This window comes from Pholcus phalangioides, unplaced genomic scaffold (genome assembly GCF_987345545.1).
Source record: "Pholcus phalangioides strain wild (caught in Gottingen) unplaced genomic scaffold, Ppha-v1.0 ptg000001l_1, whole genome shotgun sequence".
Classification (NCBI taxonomy): domain Eukaryota; kingdom Metazoa; phylum Arthropoda; class Arachnida; order Araneae; family Pholcidae; genus Pholcus; species Pholcus phalangioides.
Window position 1 is genome coordinate 14,064,123 of NW_028301594.1, and position 23,687 is coordinate 14,087,809.

General features: G+C 36.7%; 1 protein-coding gene across 1 annotated transcript; it reads left to right on the forward strand.

The window, feature by feature from the left end:
• The first annotated feature begins 9,076 nt into the window (after positions 1 to 9,076).
• Positions 9,077 to 20,723, forward strand: LOC149089921 (receptor expression-enhancing protein 5-like). Its single transcript, XM_089231056.1, has 5 exons — positions 9,077 to 9,200; positions 9,503 to 9,566; positions 12,584 to 12,722; positions 19,293 to 19,523; positions 20,494 to 20,723. The coding sequence occupies exons 1-4, from the start codon at positions 9,191 to 9,193 to the stop codon at positions 19,467 to 19,469; spliced, it is 390 nt and encodes a 129-aa protein (XP_089087182.1). The 5' UTR covers positions 9,077 to 9,190; the 3' UTR covers positions 19,470 to 19,523; positions 20,494 to 20,723.
• The last annotated feature ends 2,964 nt before the right edge of the window (positions 20,724 to 23,687 follow it).

Here is a 23,687-nt window from a genome sequence, read left to right on the forward strand (position 1 = left end):
ATGATGAGAACTTTCCTGTGATTTACGGAAAATTCACAGCCATGCAATTCACTCATCGATGGAAACATCACCGCTTGGAAAATTTACCGACAACAGTTCGTCCCCAGTGAGTGGGTCTGCGATATAGCACGTAAATGAATGTGTGAGAGGGACCAAATGACTCAACCGAATCAATCTATAACCTGCTCAAAATCTCAATTTAAAAAGCGAGCACAATTTGAGAGAGCCTTTTTTTTCCTTTTTTAAATTTTACTTAGTTTATTTGAATATGGAATTTCGTAAAACAAAATTACGTTAGTTATATATTGCTTTAAGTGTACTTACAAGAAAAGTGAGAAGATTATTAAGAAAAAATTATCCAGTAAAAATTATATTAGAAAATTTTGTGGGTTGAAAGTAATACGGACGAAACATATTGCTTCAAAAATGAATGTCTCGAGGCTTATTGACCCTAGAATATATTAATTGCAAGATAAGCTTAATTAAGCATTATTTATTCTTTTACGTAATTGGGAAACTAAAATTTATTGAAGATTCAAAATAAAAATAGTCTCATTATCAAAAAAAATAAAAATCGCGATTAAATGAATGATGAGCACTTTTCGGCGAATTACGGAAAATTCACCGATAACAACTCACTGCCACGCAGTCACCGATAGGAAGATTTACCAACTCGTCGACGAAAAAACCATCACTGGGAAAATTCACATCCACTTTTTCAGTGAGAGAGATAGTGACCGAGTGATAAAGCAAGTGAGTGAATGCATGAGTGACCAAATAAGCTAGCGAATAAGTGTCAGTGAGTGAGTGACCGTATGAATGACTAATTCACTCACTCACTCGCTCACTCCTTTGCTCAACTGCTCACTCACTCGACCATTTGCTCACTCACTTGCTCAGTCACTGACTCCCTCACTTGCTCAGTCACTGACTCCCTCACTTGCTCAGTCACTGACTCCCTCACTTGCTCAGTCACTGACTCCCTCACTTGCTCAGTCACTGACTCCCTCACTTGCTCAGTCACTCACTCACTTGCTCATTTGTTCACTCACTAGCTCATTTGGGCACCTGCTCATTCACCAACTCCCTTACTAACGTGGTCAACCACTCACTTGCTTACTTACTCATTCACTTACTCATTCACTTGTTAACTTCCTCACTCTCACTATGCCACTTTGTCGATGAATTTTTCCAGCAGTAATTTACGTGACAGCGAGTTTTCAGGTGATGAATTCGATTATGCGACTATCTTCATTGCATGAATTCGTATGCTATTGTACTGAACGATGCGTCTTACGCACACAACTACTATTACCAAACCACACATGCATCTCGTTCATATTCTTCTACCGAATTTCTAACGAATGAGTACACATTGGAATGTGATTGTATGCGCTATGAATCTAACGTGAAGTTTGTTTCTGTGTAATGCTCGTTACAGTGCCGCCATCTTGATACTATTTCGTCATATTATGAGTGAAGTGTAGTGATTGAAGATTTGTACCGTTGTAGGCCTGCTGCCCTCTACAACGGTACAGATACTTATCTTATCATTTATCGAATATTTCAAATAATATTGAAATTAAATATTTGAAATAGTGTGTGTGTGTGTGTGTGTGTGTGTGTGTGTGTGTGTGTGTGTGTGTGTGTGCGTGCGTGCGTGCGTGCGTGCGCATTTTGAATGTTAAATGTTATTAAGTGTTTATTATCATGTGTTACTCATACCGTCATTAAGAATGAAAATTATGCTGGATGCCAAAATTCAAGTTAGGTATGACAAACTAATAATTCTCATGTAAACAGCTGGTACAGCAAGAGAATAGACAATTCAGCAGTGATTATTTCACTCTCATCAAACGGTGACTAAGAAAAGTATTGAAAAAGAATGTCAATATTGCCCTTAAAGAAACAAATTAGTAATCTTTGATTTCAGCACGCAGAGATCATTCAGACCTTCAACACAATGCTTGCATAACATGAAAGCATCAGCCATTTTCACTTATTATTATGGAATACAGATGCCGGCACTAGTATAACACCAAAAAACGAGATTAAAGCTGACGACATAATAAATGCGTTAGATCCACGCACACACACACACACACACAACGGTTGCACGCGGTTGAGTAACAGTATGTGGTTTTGGCGCAGTTTGACCAAATTGGCGTTTGTGCTGATAAAACCAAAACCCAATTCAATCGAGATTCATCACTAGAATTTTTAATCCTTTAGGAGACTCTTTTTGTGGAACACGCTGTATAGGAGTTCCAAATATGTCTCGGGTGACGTCACTTTGACATTAGAAATTGTATTCCTGCGGGCGGAACTAAAACGTCTCCGTGAATTGAAACGTATATAATAGGACGACGCACGCAGAAATCCGGATAGAGGTACAATTAGACTTGGACTATACTACTAATTATTCCGCTGAATGTATGAATGGATTAAACCATTTCTCTTCATATGATGTTTCTCAGTGAAAGCTAAGCATGCTGATTCAAACTTAGGTTTAGTGTAGAATCTATCATTTCCTTCCATTTTACACTCGCCAATCAGAACTGCCATTACCTCTGAGAAAACTTCGTATGAAAAAGCACAGCTGCTATAATGTATATCGGTTGATTATAAAAGTAATTTAACGAATTAACAATCCATATTTCACGGAAATATGAACGCTCAGCAAAGAAAGAAGCGTTAACACATACGAAATTACTTGAGGAACATTTTTTTCAAAGTTACAAACATACAGGGTGTCCGGTAAGTTTCAGCACGTCCTTTATCTCATCAACATTCCGTCGTAGAGGTATTTTTTTCAATTTAAAAAAAAATTATCAGCAGGCGTTCAAAAAATAGTACCAGTTTTAGAGCGGAAAATATAGTGTGTCACATGTCACAAAATAAAAAATCTAAATTTTCATACGGTCCGTCTGTGCTCTAACTTCCAATTAGAAAGTTGTTGCTTTGACTCCCCTTAGCCCAACAAAAAAAAATGTCATGTTCCTAAGTGCAATATACAGAGATACCACAGAGATATTCGAAAAACAGAGGAAATTTAGGGAAGAACAACGTTAAATGTGGGTAAAACGGTTTTTCCGCATTTAACGCTGTCCTTTCCAAAATCCCCCCCCCCCCCGTTTTTTGAACTCGAATATATCTATGAATATTTCACTTAGAAACGGATTTTTTTTTTTGCATCAGGAGAGACACGGGGCTACAACTTCCTAAGTTCAAGTTAGAGCACAAAGGGACCGTAGAAAAATTTAGATTTTTTTATTTTGTAATACACTTTATTTTCACTCTCAAAACTGGTAATGGTTAATTTTTCAACGCCTGTTGAGCATTTTTTAAATTGGAATCATACCTCTACGACGGAAGGTAGATGTGATAATGGCCGTGCTAGCACCTACAGAACACCCTGTATAGTCCAATATTTCCGAAGTTGTTGGTGTCTGTACATGCAATAACGTAGCAAGGCTGGACAAATCTATTGCCCGATAAGCCCGGGGCGTATAGAAATTTTGACTGGGCAGGTATTTTTCGACTACATGTCCGATGCGGGTATATATATATATATATATACAGGGTGATTATAAAAAAACTATCCCGACATATGGGCCCCTAACTGTCATACCATTCACAGAAACTGAATGAAATTTTGGCATAAGGTATTTTGATGTATGCTCTCCAGAATGATATTGTAAACAACAGTGTCACTCTAACAGTTACGGTTACAGTGAGAAAATTTCGAAAATATCAAATGGCAACACCAAGTTTTTTGTATTGGAATGTGATCTCCATTGTGAAAAACCCTAAATAGCGTTCGAACGGCAACTGTAGCATGAAAATCACCGGCGGTAGATAGGCTAAAAGTGAGGACAACCAATAAGGACAGAGAAGCAACATAAAATAAAGCATTTTATTGTGTTTCACAAATTTTCCACATGACCTTGTGGAGGACTAATCAGGCTGGGATCTCAAACGGTGTGACGAATGAAACGAACATTAATGCTCTGGTGCACGGCAAAGTCCTTTTTACTTTTTCTTTGCCTAGCTCCGGGGATTTTCGTGCTACAGGTGCCATTCCAACGCTATTTAGTGTTTTTCAGTATGGAGATCGCATTCCAATACAAGAAAATTGGTGTTGCCATTTGATATTTTCGAAATTTTCGAGTAACCGTAACTGTTAGAGTGACACTGTTGTTTTCCGTATCATTCTTGAGCGCATACCTCAAAATACCTTATGCCAAAATTTCATTCAGTTTCTGTGAATGGTACGATAGTTAGGGGCCCATATGTCGGGATAGTTCTTTTATAATCTCCCCGTATATGATATGGCACACAAAAAATGTTCGGTCCATCCAAGCACTTTTTTTGGGCAGAATAGGAGCACAGGGGCAATGCGTTCATATTTAAATTTTTGAAAGCACGTGGTGTTTTAGATTCACCAATTACAAGCAGGGGTAATCTATGATTGCCGGTGGCATTCGCACCATAGCAGTGATGCGATCTCTTTGGCCCTTAAACCCCGCGGCTGTTTTTTTTTTTCCGTATTTTTCTTTTAGACGATGACGGATAACAGAAACTGGCGGTTAAACGAATGATAGTTAATTGAAGTTTCACTGTACTGCACTAATACATATTTCTAAAAGAAAATTTCAGTAATATTTCCGTTCTATATTTTCGATGAGAAACAGAAAATTCAGGTTTTTTTTCTTTCTTCTGGGTGTGCGATTCAATCCTTTACTCTTTTTTTTTTTTTTCATTTTATCTCTCCTGTCTATACAAGATGGAGACAAAGAGGACAGAGAAATATACAGGATTCGAGAGAATAAGGGACTCAATCACTGAGTGGAGGAATCTCGAAGGGGAATCATTTATCACAAGGATCACATAAAACTGGAAAAAAAAAAGAAGACATATAGAGGAAATGAAATAAAGAAAAGAAAAAAGTACAAAATTCCTGATGGGAGTTTCACGAGTATGTGTTTCGTGGTGTTTTTCGATGAAAGTGATGAACAGAGTTGTTTATAGTTTGGCGTGTTCCTTTTTATTCCATTAAACATTTTTCAGTTCCATTAGTTGAGAGTGACTCCTGATGTATATTTAAGGAAAAAAAGAAAAACGCAAATAAATAAAATCTGGGACTAAACTGGGAGAGAAAAATACTACATTTATTTATTTGTGTTTGTGTTTAAGCTTTCTCTTTTCTTATCCACCCTTTCATCTCGTTTGTTGTTTCCTCTGTGTCCCTTGCTATGAGTTCAACAAATCTTCCGGATACAATCATTTTTATGTCATGTTTTCATTTCCGTATTGGATTCCCCTGTTTTTCTCTGTTATCAAACCCGCATCTTCCTTTTATAAGTTTAACCGACCCTTCCTTCTAGAATTTTCTATTTTCCTTCTTCTACTTTCCCCCTCCCCCCGCTATTGTGATTTTTCCGTTACTTTCTGGAACATTCCAGAGTTGAATTTGTGTGTTTTACTTTCTCTCTCCCTCGTCCTTTGACATGTGTTGTTCAGCTATTCTCTCTCTCTCCGGGGAAGTACAAAATGACGCTGGTGAAGAATGAGGAGGGCTTGAAATCGAACTTGTCGTTTTTTCTTCAACATGCTTTTGGTTCTTTTTCGAATTTAAAAGAATAAAGTAATGAGAAAAAAGAACATATACGTTTTGCTAGGTCCAAAAAAAGGAAGAAAAACAATCGTTTGTTCTCAATGCTTATTATTACTGTATCAACTTTTAACTGCTTATCATTAACCTCTATACCAGGGATGTACAACTCCCGACCGGTCAGAGTGTTCTACTTGGTCCACGAAAGGTGTACCGGTAGAAAAGTATCAGTACACACAACACGATAAATACCTAGGCTGAACATATTTCATTCATAAAAAATTTGTGAAATAGGGGGAATCCAAACGGGATTTTTGCCAAAAAACTGTCAAATGCATGTAAAGTTGTCACACCAACAAACTTGACAAGTTAGGCTGGAAGAGATTTCGGCAACGAGGTAAGTCCGGTAGTAGACAACAACCGAGATAAGTCTGTTCTATCTTTTATTCATTCAGCCAGGAAAACGATCAAGGGCAAGTAAAGTTGGCAATTACCGTGTCAATAGCAAGTTAAGTTGTCAATAACAGTTTAAAAAAATTGTCAAAGACGAGTGAAGTCATCGATTACAAAGAATTTTTTTCCCCAGGCCAGTAAAGTTGTATGAAAAATCGCCAATAGCGGAAAATAGAGGTCTACTGCAGGTCACAATGTATAAAATTCAAGTGTAATTCAAATAAGAATCCACTCACATGTGTATGATTCAAATTATCGTTTATAAATTCGTAAATGTTTGTCAAATATGTAAGATGGATATATTTGCAAGACTATATGTTTACATTACACAGTTTACATAAGTAGTAGTATATTCACATAACTAGTAGAGCAATAATTATTACATAGAAGAGTTGATCCACTTTGCCCAAGAACATTAGGACTTTTATTATTTTTTGTGTATTTGCCTTATTCGTTGGTGTCTTCTAAATAATAATTATTACTCACTCTATCAGTCATGTAAATAACCTGAAGTTGGTTTTCTGTGGTTCCCAACTTCGAGGCACGAATTTGAGCCAATCTCTTTGTTAAAAAGTCTCGCCACTGAGAGCAACAGGCCTACACAACGATACAATTATTAATTCATTGCACTTCATTCATAGTAGGAAAAAGTGACGGCAGATGGCAGCAGTACATATAACTAGCATTTACACAACAACAAACCTCACCTGTTAGGTTCACAACACGTACACGCACATTCCAACATGTACCAATTCGTTAGAAATTCTGCAGAGGAATGTGGACGAGGTGCTTGTGTGGCTTAGTAGTAGCAGTCACATAAACTTACATACCATAACATAAGACATCAAAATAACCTTAATTCTTTATGTCAAAAATTCAAATCATTCTATTTTCCTCTTTGAAAATAAGGGGAAAAAAGGGACATTTTGCTTAAAAATTTGGACTGCTAAAACTACGGAAATGTTCTATAGGATACAGATTATGTGGTCGCTCTATATGTGTATATATACAGTCAAACCTCGTTAATGCGTCACCCGGTTAACACGTCACTCCACTTATCGGATCACTTTTTGGACGTCCCTATTTTCTTCAGGTAGGAAATGGCACAGCTATGGCTTACTCCGTTTAATGAGTCACTCCGCATATCAAGTGATATTTTTGCTTTCCCAAGATTGACTCATTAACGAGGTTTGACTGAAACTATAAGTTTGAACTGAACTATAAGTTTCTGGCCCGCGGGCAGAAGTAATACCACATATCTGGCCTTCGGACTGGAAGGGTTATAAAGTGCACAATATGCACGCCTGTTCTATACGGACTTATTATCGAGAACGAGTTTTGAGATGCATAGTAAAGGACCCAAAGAGTCTCCATAGGTGGTTACACGAATGGAAGATTGACGAGAAATAGGAATAAAGTACAACTATACCTTTGGGGTATCGACAAACCTTTTTCCTATCATGCAGCACACTTAGTTAATCTCTTCTTTATTGAAGGGGATCTCATATCTTTTAACATTTTCAAAAGCTCTCAAAAACTAATGCTCCAACAGAAATGTAATTATAAATATTATATAATCACTGATTTATTTCAAATTCCGCACATATATTTACGATTTTATACGCTATACTATACGTTAATAAAATCTTTTACATATCTCTGCATCTTATAGATGTTCTATTTTTTAATTTTCAAGTATTAAGAAACAATATAATGTTAACCCCTTTTGCACTCATTTTTTCAAAACTAATGGAAATTTTAGATGAATGATTTGAGAATTAATGAAAATTTAGAATTAATGAATTAAAAATTAAATAATTGAAATACAAGCTCACCAATGAGGATTCAGAATTAATGAAAGAAAAAACAAATCCCAGATTTGATGGAAATTCCGAATTGCAGTAATGATGGAAATAATTCGAGAATTGACGAAAATTCAGAATAAATGAGAGGAAAAAATACCAGAATTTTGAAATGAAAATTCAGAATTAATGAAAGAGAAAATCTTAGAATTTTAGAAAGTCCAAAATTAAGTATAAGGAAAAATAAATAAATACAAGAATGGATGCAGATTTAGAATTAATAAAAGAAAAGACCAAAAATTGATGAATACAAATGAGAAAAATGCTCGACAATATTGATGAAATTTTCAGAATTAATGAAATAGAAAAAAATCCCAGAATTAACTGAGGAAATTATTTTCCTCGTCTATTACTGAAAGTGCGGGCGGGGGCTTCAAACCACTACTACTGAACTAGACATGCACACCTCGTCCATATTCCCCTGCGGAACTTCTAACGAATTGGTACATGTTCGAATGTATGTGTATGTGTAGTGAACCGGACGTGAAATTTGTTTCTGTCTAATGCTTGTTGTGTGTAGCGCTTCCATCAAGTTTTCTAACTATGAGTGAAGTTTAATGATTTAAATAATTGTATTGTTGTAGGCTTGTTGGTCTCTGTGCTGAGATTTTTCAAAGGGGAGATCGGCTCGCATTCGCGCTTTGAAGTTGGGAACCACAGAAAACCAACTTCAACTGAGGGGGCCTACAAACTGGGGGTTCGTTGCAATATATCCCCTGTCGCTCACCCATTGCCCTCCCCGCCCCTAAACATCCTGGAGCAGTGCCCCTAGGCTGGTACGTTTGGCGGACCTTTTTGTAGTGAATTTATAGCAGGGAAAAACAAGAATATGAAAAAATAAAATTGTCCAGGGCCTTATCAGCCCCACACTTCAAAGTGCTGCTCTGCTTCAGGCTATTTTTTGGGTAATTTGGCAGCACAACCCAAGCGCCACACCCCCAATTTCCCGATGATTGGGAATGTTTTTGCAATTACAGCAGAAATTATTACAGATTTTTTTTCATAATATTGGCGACTTTCTTGACAATAACCACAATCAATCCGTATTTGTTCGTGGTAGAATATGGTCACAAAGTTATTACATTGATTTTATTGGAATTAGTTTTTAATCCTATCACTGGCGTAAACATCGAAGTCAAGGACGTCTCGGAAACATTGTTTACATACTCACGTGGGTGTGTGGTTGAGTTCCTTTTTGTTTCTATTTTTATCTCCCAATTAGTTTCAGGCGAAAGGAAAAAATCGCCAACTAACTAAAAAGATGGCCAGAGGTGAACCTAAACAATGAAATTATATTCATTAGCTAATGATTCTTTAGTTATTTATTGGCTTTATTTAGCAATTTGTGCATGGCTCAACTATTTTGTAACAACCACTTGTGTTGGATGCTGCACACATTATATTTAGTGCTTTAAATCCCTCATATTTAGCTTTTTAATGATACGTAATCATAATTTGATTTTACATGTTTCATTTTGTTACAGTTTAGATTCGATGTTTTGTTTGAATGCTTGTTATTATTTCGTAAGCATGGCATGTTAGTTGATTCATGTTGTGACATTTTCTCCTATAGGTTCTTCAATTGCTTATCATGTTATTTACCTTGTTATTGGTTTCCTTTATCCCGCTTATGCATCGTAAGTGGAACGTTATGCTCGTTTTATGATTTAGTCCCATTATTATTTCGATTAATTTTCTTTAGTTTGATATGTTGACGAATGTCACGTTGACTATTCATTTAACTGATACAAAATTAATCGGTGTGGAAGGGGATCTTCTAAATGATAACTTCGGTCAATGTATCTATCGATGTGTGTGAAAGCTGATGTGCAGTGGATTCTATTTATGAAGTTGGTGGTTTGAAACGTGAGTGTGACCTGATATCCCTGTTAAAAAAAGTCTCGCCGCAGAGAGCAGAAGGCTTACAACGGTGCGATTTTCAGTCATGGCTCTTCACTCATAGTTTGCATTTTTGGTTGTTAGGTTGTGTGATTTTGTAGAAAATGAAGGATCGAGAATGATTAATTTCTTAAAAAAAATAATTTATTTACAAAACAAGACGAAACAAAAATCTAGGGAGCGACATGTTGCTCGCTTGATGGTTTGGTCATGAATCTTGGAATTTCGTGTGCGACAATAGGATGGCATCGGCTTTACATTTGTGGGACACAATACAAATCAAATCTCACACACACTGTACTTGCTGCCTAGCAGTCCAATGGTTAGGGAGGGGTTCTGCCGGTCTGGGTTCGAATCCCGGTTCTGCATGGATGTGTGTCTACTAACACATTAATAAATTCCCTGCACAGATTAGGTCTCTTGGAATACTTGATCATTTTCATTAATTTAATATAGATGGCAGCACTATGACAAGCATTACACAGAAATAAACTTCACGTTAGGTTCACATCACTTATACACACATTTTTCAGCATGATCCCATAAAGAAGACACAATACATATCAATTGTGTTTTTTTCTTTGAAGAAGACATGGGGAAAGAAAGAATTGAAAAAGAACGGGAAAAAATCCTGAAAGGTCACACAGATTTCTTCAAAATATCTGGATTTAATGGCGAGGTGCTAGTGCTGAAAGATTGGTGAAGGTCAAAATCAATTTATTACCTAAGTTTTTCATCTAATTACGTAAACACACTTCTAGCTAAAGTTGATCAAATTTACCAAAAATGTGTACGTTGTCCAGCTTTCAAAAGAGCCTACAATAAACCTTATTGGTGATCTAGTTCAGGGGAAATGGCGATTTTCGGCGCCACACACGGCAGATGGCCCAGACAAAAGTCATCAAGGCCAAATATATGCTGATGACTTTCAAAAAAATATAATCGACAGCATCGAAAAGAAAAGCAGAAACCAACAATATAATAAATAATAGTATGTACCCTGTTCTGGGTATAAAAAAATATGTAGAACCCGAACTCTCTGGCATAAAATGAATCGGTCAGGCAAAAGTCTCTCTAAGTATCCAGACTATTTAAAACAATAATAATCTAAAATAATGATATTTCTTTATGGCACTAATGGCAGAAGGCATGCCAAATGTAATTACAAAAAAGAAGAAATGTGTCGGAAACATACAACCTCGTAATCTGGTATAATCCTATTGACAAGACAACAACATGTTGGGAACGAAATAGATGCTACTGTACAGAGGGGAGAAAGTTCTGTTTATCCTTTTTAATCACCCGCACTTCGCATCATCTATAATGAATGGTTCTAGAACATTTGTAATGAGAGGTTCTTTAAGCAAGAGAGAAGAAACGGCAACCCACTGCCATTACATTAGCGAGTTATAGTACCCTTGGCGATCTGGATTATACTAATTTGGCGGTCTGGATCATACTAATTTGGCAATCTGGATTATACTGCCCCTGTTCCGGAGAATTTTAGTATTTTGCTCACAATACATCACTGAAATTGGAGTTCGTCAAAATAATTTTAGTAGGTTTTGGGCACAATTATATTTCACTTCCACAATCTTCGCTTGATTAAATACATATATCCTGTAGATACAGGTGTAATGTTACCTTATAGGATTTTTCTGAAAAATGGAATCATCTGCAAAATCTGTATCTGCCAATTCTGAAATTTCACAAATATTTATACATTTCAGTAATGTATTCAAACAAAAAGCGAAGTTTCTCTGAACTAAATCAGTGATGGGCCATTCAAGTATTACGTAAGCAGATTTTCAGCCATTTTTGACCCCCCCCCCCTCCGTCAGCAAAATTTCGTCAGCAGCTTAGAATATTTCATATCTTCAAAAAAGGAGTGGTTGATGACGTAAGCAACCTTCAAACCCCCCTCCCCCTTTTCATCAAAAGTCAGCAAATCCAAAACCCCCCCCTCAATGCTGATATAATACTTGAATGACCCCCTTGGCTGTTCTGAAAGCTTGTACTATGGAGAACTATGGTAAATCTGACAAATTTTAGCTACAAGGGTTTTGCAGAATTTGCAATTAAAAATTTTGGCGAAAGGTTGATTTTTTTAACTCTGCCAATCTTGCAGCACTTGTAGCTTGCCATTAAATCCAGATATTTCCTTTGGGTGAGGTTTCCCAAATACTTCACTGACTTGACACATTTCTTCCCCCTCCCCCCATAATCAATTATCCACCATAACCCAAAAACGGTTCAATGATGGGAGGATTCCAGGGTTAGTAGGGTGTTTGATGTTCCACTTGGGCTCGTCTATCACCCCCCCCCCTCCCCTTCGTTTGCCAGAACATGACAAGTTTGTCCCGTATTTGCAAAATTTTGCGATAATCAGTCCAAAATTATAGATTTGTATGGAGAACATACAGACAGACATACATTCAGGAAATCAATGTAGGTATTGTGGGGGGGGGAGGCTTAAACCCCCCATATGTAGGCCTATTTCTATAGTTTTGTGATGATGTTTAATGTTGGAGCTCAGACGCATGGGCCCAATAAAAATTTACACCTATGTCGGACCATTGAATTTCCTTCCAATGTTGTCTTAAAACACTCAACCGTGGTTATAATAACTACATTTTGTTGCTCCTCGAATGTTATTTTTTATACCAAAGTTTGACGGTATTCTAATTAGTGAATTTTTGTTGATCAGTCGAGTCCTCAATTTAAGTTTATTTCTTTTAAATATCACCATATGTAGATTGCATGCTATCGATACACCTACTAAAAAGGATGATACCATATGGCTAGCCTATTGGGTCGTTTTTGCACTGTTCAACATCGTGGAGTTTCTATCAGACTACCTATTGGATTGGATGCCGTTTTACAGCTCAATGAAAGTAAAGAACCTATAATTTTATTTGTTATTACACATAGTTGTTATTCTCAATTATTAATTATGCAAATTATCACAACACTGTGTGTATGGTTAAATAATCATAAGATCTGGACTTCGGTGTTTTCAAAATACATTGAAATGTAATTTTTGCAAACATGCATTATGCATATATATTATATATATGATTGCACAGTATAATTTTAATATACAGTATAGTCTCACTTATCGGACTAAAATGGACTGGAAGAATGTTGGATAAGCAAAAATGTTAGATAATAGGGAGGTGTTAAAAATAATCTATTAAACGTTAAAACTGTGTTATTATTTTACACATTATGAACCTAATAATCATATTTTACAACAAAACAGCAGAAAAAATGAACGGAAAAAATGAACTTACAGTTACAGAATATTCCAAAGTAAAATACCATACTCAAAAAGTTCTTTCCTGTGAGGATTTAAAGAGTTTTTTTTTATCATAGTCTGCTTTCCTGACGAGTGCCAAGTAACAAAAAATAGACTGTGCTCGTGCTCGCAACTTGCAGTTATTATTGCTGATTGATGCTGTGTGATGTGTTTTTTTGGGGGATGGGACTCGAATCTTGAATAAACAAGAATCTGCTGTATAAGCACACAAATTCATGGTTCAAACATTAGGCGGGGGAGTAATATAACACAATTAGTCGACCACAAATCACCCTACAATGAATACTCAGAACTCAAGCAGTGAACAGTGGAGGCATTTACTTGCTGCGCCATGAAATGATCATTATTACAGCAAATGTTCAAATGTGCAGCCACTGATTATTACATTGACAGAGGCTGCCAATTTGAATGTAGTGATTGCTGTACATTGGCAAAAACACCAGGCATGTCTCGCTTGAATGATGTCAGCAGCTTACTAAAACTCTGGCAATAAGATGTGCATCAAATTCGATGGAACTGTCATTGTGGCAAGGGCTCTTCAAATGACCGCAGAGAAAAAAGTTGAGACAAGAGTGCATATTCACTTGCCTGTCTTGTCTGTAATGCACAGTGCAAATAACTATGACTTCTGTGGGAAGTGCTTTTTGATCGAGTTACTGCTTTGGTTTAGAGTATGCATTGCAGGGTGATCCACTTTTTTTTTTATTGTATTCTATCATCCCCTAATGTTTGTACCAAGAATTTTGAAGTAGAAGAGGGTGAATAACCCCCCCCCCCCCCGCTACTGTTCAGTGAAAAATTTATGGAGGGTAGTGTTATAATTGAACTGCCACTACTCAAACCTAATTAGTGCCTGTTCGGGTAGACACATTTTGGGTGGGAGGTTATATGGATCGTAGAAAAAAGAAAATTGCAATATATAAAAAAAAGTTAATTTTTGTTCACCAGTGACGCTTTTTCAAATTATAGTTTCCTTCTTTCCATGGTCCATGTAACCTACATATACCGAGTTTCAATGAACTACATTTCTCAGAACAGGCTCTACTTAGGCCTGAGTAGTGTGAGTTCAATTGTAACCGCCCTCTATTTTGGTATGGGCAGAAGGATTGGGATAGACATGTCCTCCTCTCCTTCACTGCACACACCCTCCATGATCCGCGCGTTTTCCCTTGAGGGACTTATATGTATATATGCTTATAGTTCTATAGTTCTACTACTTGAAGTTTTGACCCCCATATTTTCCAAAAGATTCTGTGTATTGATAAAGAAATGACGTAATTTCTCAAAATCAGTGGAAATATTATTTTGTTGAATTCATTTATATTTTGTAACCAAAGAATCTGAATGTCGAAATGAGGAATTAATATTCGAATCAGAGGTTACTCTAAAAAAACTTACAAGTTTTTCCTGCTATTTTTTTATTGAATAGACAATTTCATTATTTTATTTTATTTTTTTTACATATATGGGGTTGTTCTGACAAAATTGGCCTAAATTGTGTTCCCAGCAGTTTGCATTTGAATGAATTTGGCACACAATTTTTTTCCCCATCACTTTATATTTGTATTACAGTTTCTGAAAAAGTCACCACTCTGTCTGTTATTTCTTCATCAATAGATTTTAAAAATTTGCTTGAACAAATTTTCATTTGTTAAGGAAATGTTGTTTCCTCGCTGTCCCTAGCCCTTTTTTTCAAATTTTAAAATGATAGCTTTCTATCTTAAAACTAAAATATATAATTTTTTTTCCAATCTATATACAGCGTGTTCTGTTAATGGACTGACGAACTCAGAGGGTTGTTAGCATGCATCAAGAGGAAAAAAATTGCCATGAAACATGGTGTCGCAAACCGTGTTAAAAGGGTGAAAATCGCAAAAAAACGCATGCAGGTTTTGACGTCATGCTGCAACGAAAAACAGTACAATAATAACTGCAAAAAGATTAAATTTGATTAATTATTACAAGAGTTGTTGGAAGTGGTGGTCACTGACATCATTGCACAGTCAAAAACAATATGAAAACGATTCCTGGGCGCACTCGAAGCCATCACGATACTCATTGAAACAGACAACTAATGGCTACACATGCTTACTAACGCAATGGTTATGATTTACATCATCCACAGAGCTTGATCTTATCATAGCACATCCGGTTTGTACTGCTGCTTACATCAGATATGGTGAGCAAATGCATTCAGCGATCAACTGACATCCACCTTTCGTCTCCTCTGCTCTCAGAGCCTGCATGCATTTTTTGAGATTTTCAATGCCACCAGATTTTCAACCGGTGTCAACGTGGCTTGCGACACCATGTTCAATTGCAATTTTTGTTCCTCTTAATGCCTACTAACAACCCTCTGAGTTTGTTACTCCATTAGCAGGACACCCTGTATGTATAATCTACATGTATATAAAATTGATTTTCTGTGTGTGTTCTCTATACAAGTCTATAATTTTGGAGTGATTGTAGCCAAAATTTACAAATATATCAAACGGGACCCGACTTGAATGATAGGCTACTTTAAAAGTTTGTCAGAGCTAGGCCGATGTTTAAAAGTCTTGCAACAATAGTTTCTCAGCCTCAACAATCACTTTCGGAATGTTTACTTTGGTTACCATGGTTCCCTACCAATAAGTTTAAGACATGCATATGCCTTTACAATTGTTTGTCACTTCTTTAATGCTACCAGTATTATGTATAATAGTTTATATATGCCTTTTCATAATGGTTTGTCACTTTTTCAATCCTCCCAATAATTGAAGAAAACCTTGGCAGCGCTGGGTATTTTAGCTAGTAATATGTATTTAGGATCCGTATATTTTCATATTCCCCCTTTTCTCATAATTAAAATAAAATTGTGAATAGTTTACAGCCAAATGAAAATTTTCCCCAACTTTTTTTTTTTTCATTTGCGACATTCGGAAAATATTAGTTCAAGTTCTACAACACCAGTCGCCCCCTATCAAATTTTGTGTTGAGAATATTGAGACGAATGTAGTCATCACTTGAACTTCCTTTTAAATCAATTAGAATTGTAAATTAACTCACAAATTAGATTTATTCCGGAAAAAAAAAGGCGAGTGATTTCATTAAATCTCCTTCTCCTCGCAACCGTTTCTTTTTTTTTGTGAGAAATATTTGGAAATTATTTTCACTTGGACTCATGTTTAGAGATGTCCAAATTTCTTTGTTGCAACATCAAGCTGCAGTAATGTTCCACCTGAAGATTTTGTTTTTGAGTGCCTCTCCTGCGCTAACAAATCAAAAACAAATGAGAAATCTGTTGTCCCCCATAAAATTGACAAAAACATCAAACAAGAAATACAAATAAAAAAAGGGGAAAAATAATTGAGATTTTGAAAAAAACTGAAAATTATTGCTGAAACAGGCAAAATTCCACGTCAGATTTGCCTATCTTTTAACATGGTTAAATTTAAACTGATTTTCTTTTTCACCATCAACTTTGAACACACTTTATTACTGACTCTGTTTTATTTACCAGCCAATAAAGTGTCCTTAAGAATTTTTTCGGACTTTTTGGTTGACATTGTTTTTTTTTTTTTGTCCAATTTTGTGAGAATGACCCATGTATAAGAATTGAAACAAGTTATTTTACTTACTGATGCAGTAGAAGTATTAATTTAGTACAATCATTGTGTTACGGACAACATCATTAGGCTGGAGAAATACTTTAATATATTTTGATATGCATGTGAAATGAAAACAAATATTTTCACTCATGAAAACACTATCTTTCCCTCTTCTTTTTGGCACTTTGCCTAATTCTTTCTTTAGAGATTATGCCTTGTCTGCTTGAAGGATATATATATTCTTTTTCGGTTTGTATGAGATTCTTATGATGAATCATGCCTCAAGCTGCAGACGAAATAATTTATAACATTACTTGTAAGGATTTTTTTTTTCATGAAGTCTAAAATCTGGTGCCTATCAAGAACTTCATTCTCTAGATTCATTTTAGATAAAGTAAAGATAATTCTTCATGTTTTCATTTTCATTTGGATATGTTCAAACTTAAGAGAATCTTGTCATGTTGCAGTATTAAGTTATGCTTTATGTAAAATGCATTTTTTATGAATTTTCTTCTCTTAAAAAGAAAATACTTGAAACACAATAAAACATCTTGGGTGAAAATTTACCAAGATATGTGATTAAGATTTTCCATTTGTGTTGCCTTTTTAATTGATAAAATAGTGAAATCTCTCAAAAGATTGTGCGTATATGTAGAGAAAGATGTACTCCCCACTTGTTAATGCAAGATATACTGAAAAACTGGCTGTTTATGCAGAGATACTGATTTTTGGAAAAATTTCACCTCTGCTGCTACCAAAACTCGAACCTGGGTTCCTCGAATGCCAGTCGAGTGCTTTACCAACTAAACTATTGGCCTAGTGAGAGATAGAGTATTTCTCCTTTGGAGCACTATAGGCCTATACTGAGTGGTACCGTGCGATGGACGGTGGTTATGTATGAGCCATTTGTTGATTTCTGTCACTGTCCATTTGTGGTGTCATTCAGTATATGTGCTTCAAAGGAGAAATATTTTATCCGTCACTATGACTTAGTTGGTAGAGAACTTGACCGGCACATTCAAGGGACCCGGGTTTGAGTCCTAGTACCATGAATGAATGAACGCCAAGATCTCTGCCACCAGACTTATCCCGTTGCCGAGATCTCTTCCAGCCCAGCTTCGTGGCAGAGTCTGGAACAAAGTGAGTGCGTGTGTACACCTAACAGTCTGAGTGTGTAGCTAGTGTTGTGTATGATATTTCAGTGCTGCCATCTATACTTCAAATTGTGAGTGAAGTGTAATGATTGAATATTTGTAACGTTGTAGGCCTGTTGCTCTCTGTGGCGAGACTTTTTAACGGGGAGATCGGCTCGCATTCGCGCCTTGAAGTTGGGAACCACAGAAAACCAACTTCAGCCGACCACCACTCTGGGGTTGAGTCCTAGTAGCAGCAGAGGGAAAATTTTCCAAAAACCAGTATCTCTCCATAAATAGCTAGTTTTCAGTATATCTTGTATTATACAGATATGGTTGTGAAAAAGAGTATAAAATCAGGCATTGTGATCCATGCGGGAAGTTTCATTTAAAAGTAATGAGAAAATTTTTCTGTGGTATAACACAGCCAGGCATAATTTATTGGGGGGGGGGGGGAACCACATACTAATTTAAATTTTTATAAACCCCCCCCCTAATTATATATTTTACATGGTGCTGCTTGTTGCATGTGATTGGGAAAAGTTGTTGTGCTATACCATTATTTTATCAAAGTTACATAGCGGCAGGTTTCTCTGTTCTAGCATTATTTCAGATTGAAAGGATTCTCCCACCCAATCTAGATATTTTGCATCTAGTATTCATATTCTGGCCACTTTGTGTGTATTCTGAAATCCAGAGTGTTCTTGAGGATATATTCTCTTTCAGTGCCATATTTTCAGTGGGGGAGGATTAGAGGGCTATAACTCAGGGCGGCAAGTTCAGAGGTGCTGCAAATTTGAGGGATGAATGACAGAGAATGATAGAATAGGCAAAAAGGGGGGGGGGACAAAATTTACATAACCATTAATGAATTAGCCTTCGCCTAAACAGCAAGGGACTAAGGCCAGTGAGTGACCAAAAGTGTGACCTAGTTAGTTATGCAAGTATGTGAGTGAGCAAAATAATTACTTAGTTTGTGTGCAAGCATGTGAATGGCTAAAAGACTGACTTTCGAGACACAGGTGCAGTTGTAAAAGTAATGGCTGGCCAATTGGGTTTACAGGTTGGCAAATTTGATTAAAGAGTAATCAAGGAAATTTGACGGGCGAAATGGGGGAAAACTGAGGCAAAAATTTGTGTAGTTGCCCTCATGCCTCCAAAACCATAAATGCACCTCTGCTCTGTCTTTGGCTTTGATTTGCTAATTTTTTAATTCAGCCAGACTTTGAACATAGTTAGTAATATGCAAAGCTATTTCGATCAAGACAAATAGAATTTGCAGACACTTGTGTGTAGGACATTCACTTGATAACCCATTAGAATTGTCTCTTGATTTCAGTTTCTACAATATGTTTAATCTAGTGCTTTGTCTCTCTGTGTCTATAAGTATTTAAACATAATTTTGCATGTGTCATGCCTTAGGTGACTTTCTTGATGTGGTGCATTGCACCTCTACCATACAACGGAGCTTTCTACATGTACAAGGTGTTCATTGAGCCATTTTTTCGATACTATGGAAGGAATTTGGATGGATATATAGATGCCATAGTCGACAGAGCTGTCGAGATGATGCCACCTTACCCGAAAGGGGAGCTCTGATGAAAGATGCGTCCATCAGATTTCAATCATCCATTTTTAAATTTTTTAGCCTTAGTAAGTATGTCTTACAATATTTTACTTGAATGTGCCAAATAACTCCAAGATTTTATTGCTGTTTTCATGTTGGAGTTACCTGATGGATTTGAAATAGTGATTTCAAAAGGAGCAATATAACTTACAACAGCAAGTTACATCAAAACATTGGTGTTGTATATGACAATAAAAATACATCAACGGAGTACACCATTACTACTACTACTTAACCATACATGCACCTCATACACATTCCTCTACAGAATTTCTTATGAATGAGCACAAGCCGGAGAATGTATGTTATGAGTATATGTGTGGCCTCTAATGTATTTATGTTGTACAGTTATGCTTGTTTCATATTCATGCTGCCATCTGTCCTCCATTTTCTGAAGTAAAGATGGAAATTTGTACCATTACTACTAAGTGCCGCCTTAACTCATGGGCCTACCCGGACGCAACTGGGGGGGGGGGGGCTTCCTCATAATAATGAGATTGGGCTTTAATTTTTGAGAGTAAATACAGGTTGTTCCCCCCCCCCCCCCATAAATTATAAATAATTTAAAAATTCATAACAGTTGGAAGAAATTGATATATGTGTGAATGTGCAGAGATCGTGAAAAGTTATTCTTATGAAGGGGGATTTTTCTTGCACAGAAAAACAATTTAGTTCAAAATGGATTATTAGTTCAATGGGTGTAACGACAAAAATTTGAGTACTCTGCGTAAATAATATTATTATTTTTCATGTACATCTTATACGTATCAAATTTAATAATACTTTAGTTTGCAAACACAAAACTGACAAACGACAGGCACTCATGAATGTATTAAAAACGCACAGATAAACACCACTTTCCAGCATGGACCAATTTATTAACCCTTTTTGTTGGTGAAATTCCTCAAAGGAATGTTTGCGAAGTGTGCATATGCAGTGTAGTAGTAATACTTAGATATATTATTACATTGATTTATTTTTAAGTTTCACTTTTAGTTTCAGAAAAAAAAGGAGAGAATCGGAAGAGACTGAGTCCAAAGAGTTTGTTTGGCAGACCGATTACCATTTTGCTGCACATCGTCATCATTATTATGGATAAGAAAAGCTTATTACCTGTTATTCTGAAAATAAATTTTGATAATTAAGTTGAATAGCGTTTATGTGATTTCCATTTTTGTGATAGGCATATGTATAAAAAGAAGAATTAAACATTTTTTTTTTACTTACAGATTTTGTTGTTTCTTTAGTCACAGATTCTTTTGTACAATATTGCACCAGTATAGTCAATATTTGAATAATCATGGTTATCATGCTTGTTTATGAAGGGGGAAAAAAATCAGATATAAAGTCTGGACCGACGTTTTTTATGTGGTGCAGTGTTCCCTCTTCAACCTTTTTACAGCTGCATACCGGTGAAAATAATTGAACGTTTCGCAGACTGGCGGGAATCTGAGAAATAATTTGCGGACCAGTGAAAAATAAATAGGAGTAATTTTTTGTCCGATAAAAGTTAATAAATTTGGGGGGGGGGGAGATAAATACAAGTTATTTGTGGACCAGCAAAAATTAATCCGTGAAAATAGAAATAATTTGGCGACAAAAACATTTTAACATGAAAAAATAAATAGTTGTATAATTAATTTTAGATTATTTTTGCAGATACACTTGGGCGTGGTAGCCCGGGTCAATAAGCTCTACCAAAGGATGTGTAGATGTGTCGCGAGTTTGGTACCCGATTCGTCTTCGTCAGTAACTTTCCTGACGCAGGGGTATATATCAGAAACGGTGAGATGAATACAGAAAAGATTGCTAGGGAGTCTCACGCCGAAGGGGTTAGCGCACCAACTTCTCGGTGGGTGTAAAAATTCCGACTGCCGTTCGGAATCGACAATAAATTGTAGGTCCAGGATTGATCAACTCACGTTGCAGAAAATGACCGTGGTGCGAAAAAAATGATCAAACAGATAAACTTCACAGAACATTCAGATATAGTCCTCCGACCACGAGATGAATTTTCGCTGCGTCATGTCACGTCACGTCGAATGATTTTATTCAATTTTTTTTTTTGGTAAAATGATTGCACATCGAGAAAAGTTCATCAGTGACTGAGCTTTCACGATTGGCATGTTTTTCTAGGATAAAATAGAATCGTTTGACGTGACATAACGTGCCGTAGCCGAATCTCATCTCGTGGTAGGAGGACTATACGCCATTCATGTTTCAAGGGGGTCGTATAGTTATTAAAATAAAAATAGTCCGTGTAAAAAGGTATTTTTTATTTTAATAATTATACCTCTCCTTGAAATATGAATGACGGATCTGAGTTCTATATATATATACACGTTATTAGGATAATTTTTCTAACTGGAAGTATGACTCTCTCTCTCTCCAGGATCCACGGTTCGCCAGTAAAATGTGGCAAAGGGAATTTAGTAATCACCCCTGTATATGCAGATATGATAGATTTCAATATTTTAAACAAGTTGTCGAAAATGTGAAACGCTGAGTCACAGTGTACATGTAAGAACAGACGAGGGTTGGGGATGAAAGGAAACCTATTGGTATACTAGGGGTTTTCAATCTTAAAAGCTTAAACGTAACCTTAAAGTACCCCCCCCCCCCCCCAGAAATACACTGGAAGCCAGTGTGGTCTTCTAAATGCGGAAGATGTGCTTTCCATAAACATACACACTACGTAAAATTCATAGGAAGCAAGCATGTTAGGGGCCGTTCAAGTATTACGTCATCATCGATGGGGGGTAGAGGGGGGTTTCCCGATTTGCTGACTTTTGATGACAAGGTGGGAGGGGGGTTCGGATAATGCTTACGTCATCAACCACCCTTTATGAAAATATGAAATATTTTTAATGGCATCTTACTCGGTGTGCCAAAAACGAAAAACCTTCCGATAGTTTGTGGGCACTTGAAGTAACATTCCCCCTATTGATAAATGGCCTACAGAGCCACTTTAGTGATCTCTAAATGTTTCGCTTATCCAAGTGGTCTGGCAATGTGACCGGGCCGCTTAAGTGCTCTGGAACTGTGCTACGCATCATTCAAGTGATCCGTAATTATATGCCGGGGATCACACACACTTAAATAATCTGAGAATATGCCGCGGGTAACTTGAGTGATGTAGAACCGCACTTGAGGCCACTTAAGTGCTCTAAAACTACGTCACATGTCACTCAAGGGATCTCTAAACGTGTCACGTATCGCTTAGGTGTTCTGGAATTGTGTCCCGGGTCATTTAAGTGATCTGAAAATGTTGATTTCCGGAGGGCAGGCCGCATCAGATAACCCCCAGGGCCAAATTTGGTCCACGGGCCAAGGGCCTTTATACGATTTATCATTATATGGGTTAGAGGGTGGGTCACAATGAATTATGAAAGATAAATCTTGAGTTCATAGCCCTCAAATAACATTGAAATTAACAGAAATTGATTATAATAACATAAAGGTATTGTCTTCCGAAATTTCAAATTTAAAAGAAAATCTTTTTTTGCATTAAAAAAATAAATTTTTGATCGTGGAGAAGGGGGCACGAGCATCCTATACCCCTATGCCCCCGCCCCTCGTGTACGTCTCTGATCCCACCAATATGCGTTAGGATTCAGAGGGGCAGAGCTGATGAAGAAATTTTGCTGATGGGGGGGGGGGGGTCAAAAATGGCTAAATATTTGCTTAAGTAATACTTGAACGGCCCTTAATCAAGAATAGGCAGCTACTGATACTAACGATATTGTCCACCTCATGCCAGAAGCACGAATGTACAAATTTCCCTTTTTTTTATCAGCTGTTTGAATATCTTGTTTTACTATCTATACTATCTAAGTCAAGGGTGGCCAGCAGCTGGCCCGCGGGACACATGCGGCCTGTGAAGTGATTTTGTGCGGCCCGCGACAAAGTGAAAGTACTGTGAAAAAATTAAATTTTTGATCATTATTTGAACTATTGGTTCCAATAGCAGATTTCTTGATTAACAAACTTCTTATTTCTAGTGACAAAATTAATTTAATAAATAATTAATTCAATTAATAATGGAGCAGCTTATACACCGAAGTTGCACCACTGATGCGGCCCGCGACGCTATAGCTGACCATTATGTTGGCCCCTTGAACAGGCAGAAGTTGGTCACCCCTGATCTAAGTTGTGCCTGAAACGCGGATGTGATCCTTTTGAAACACGTT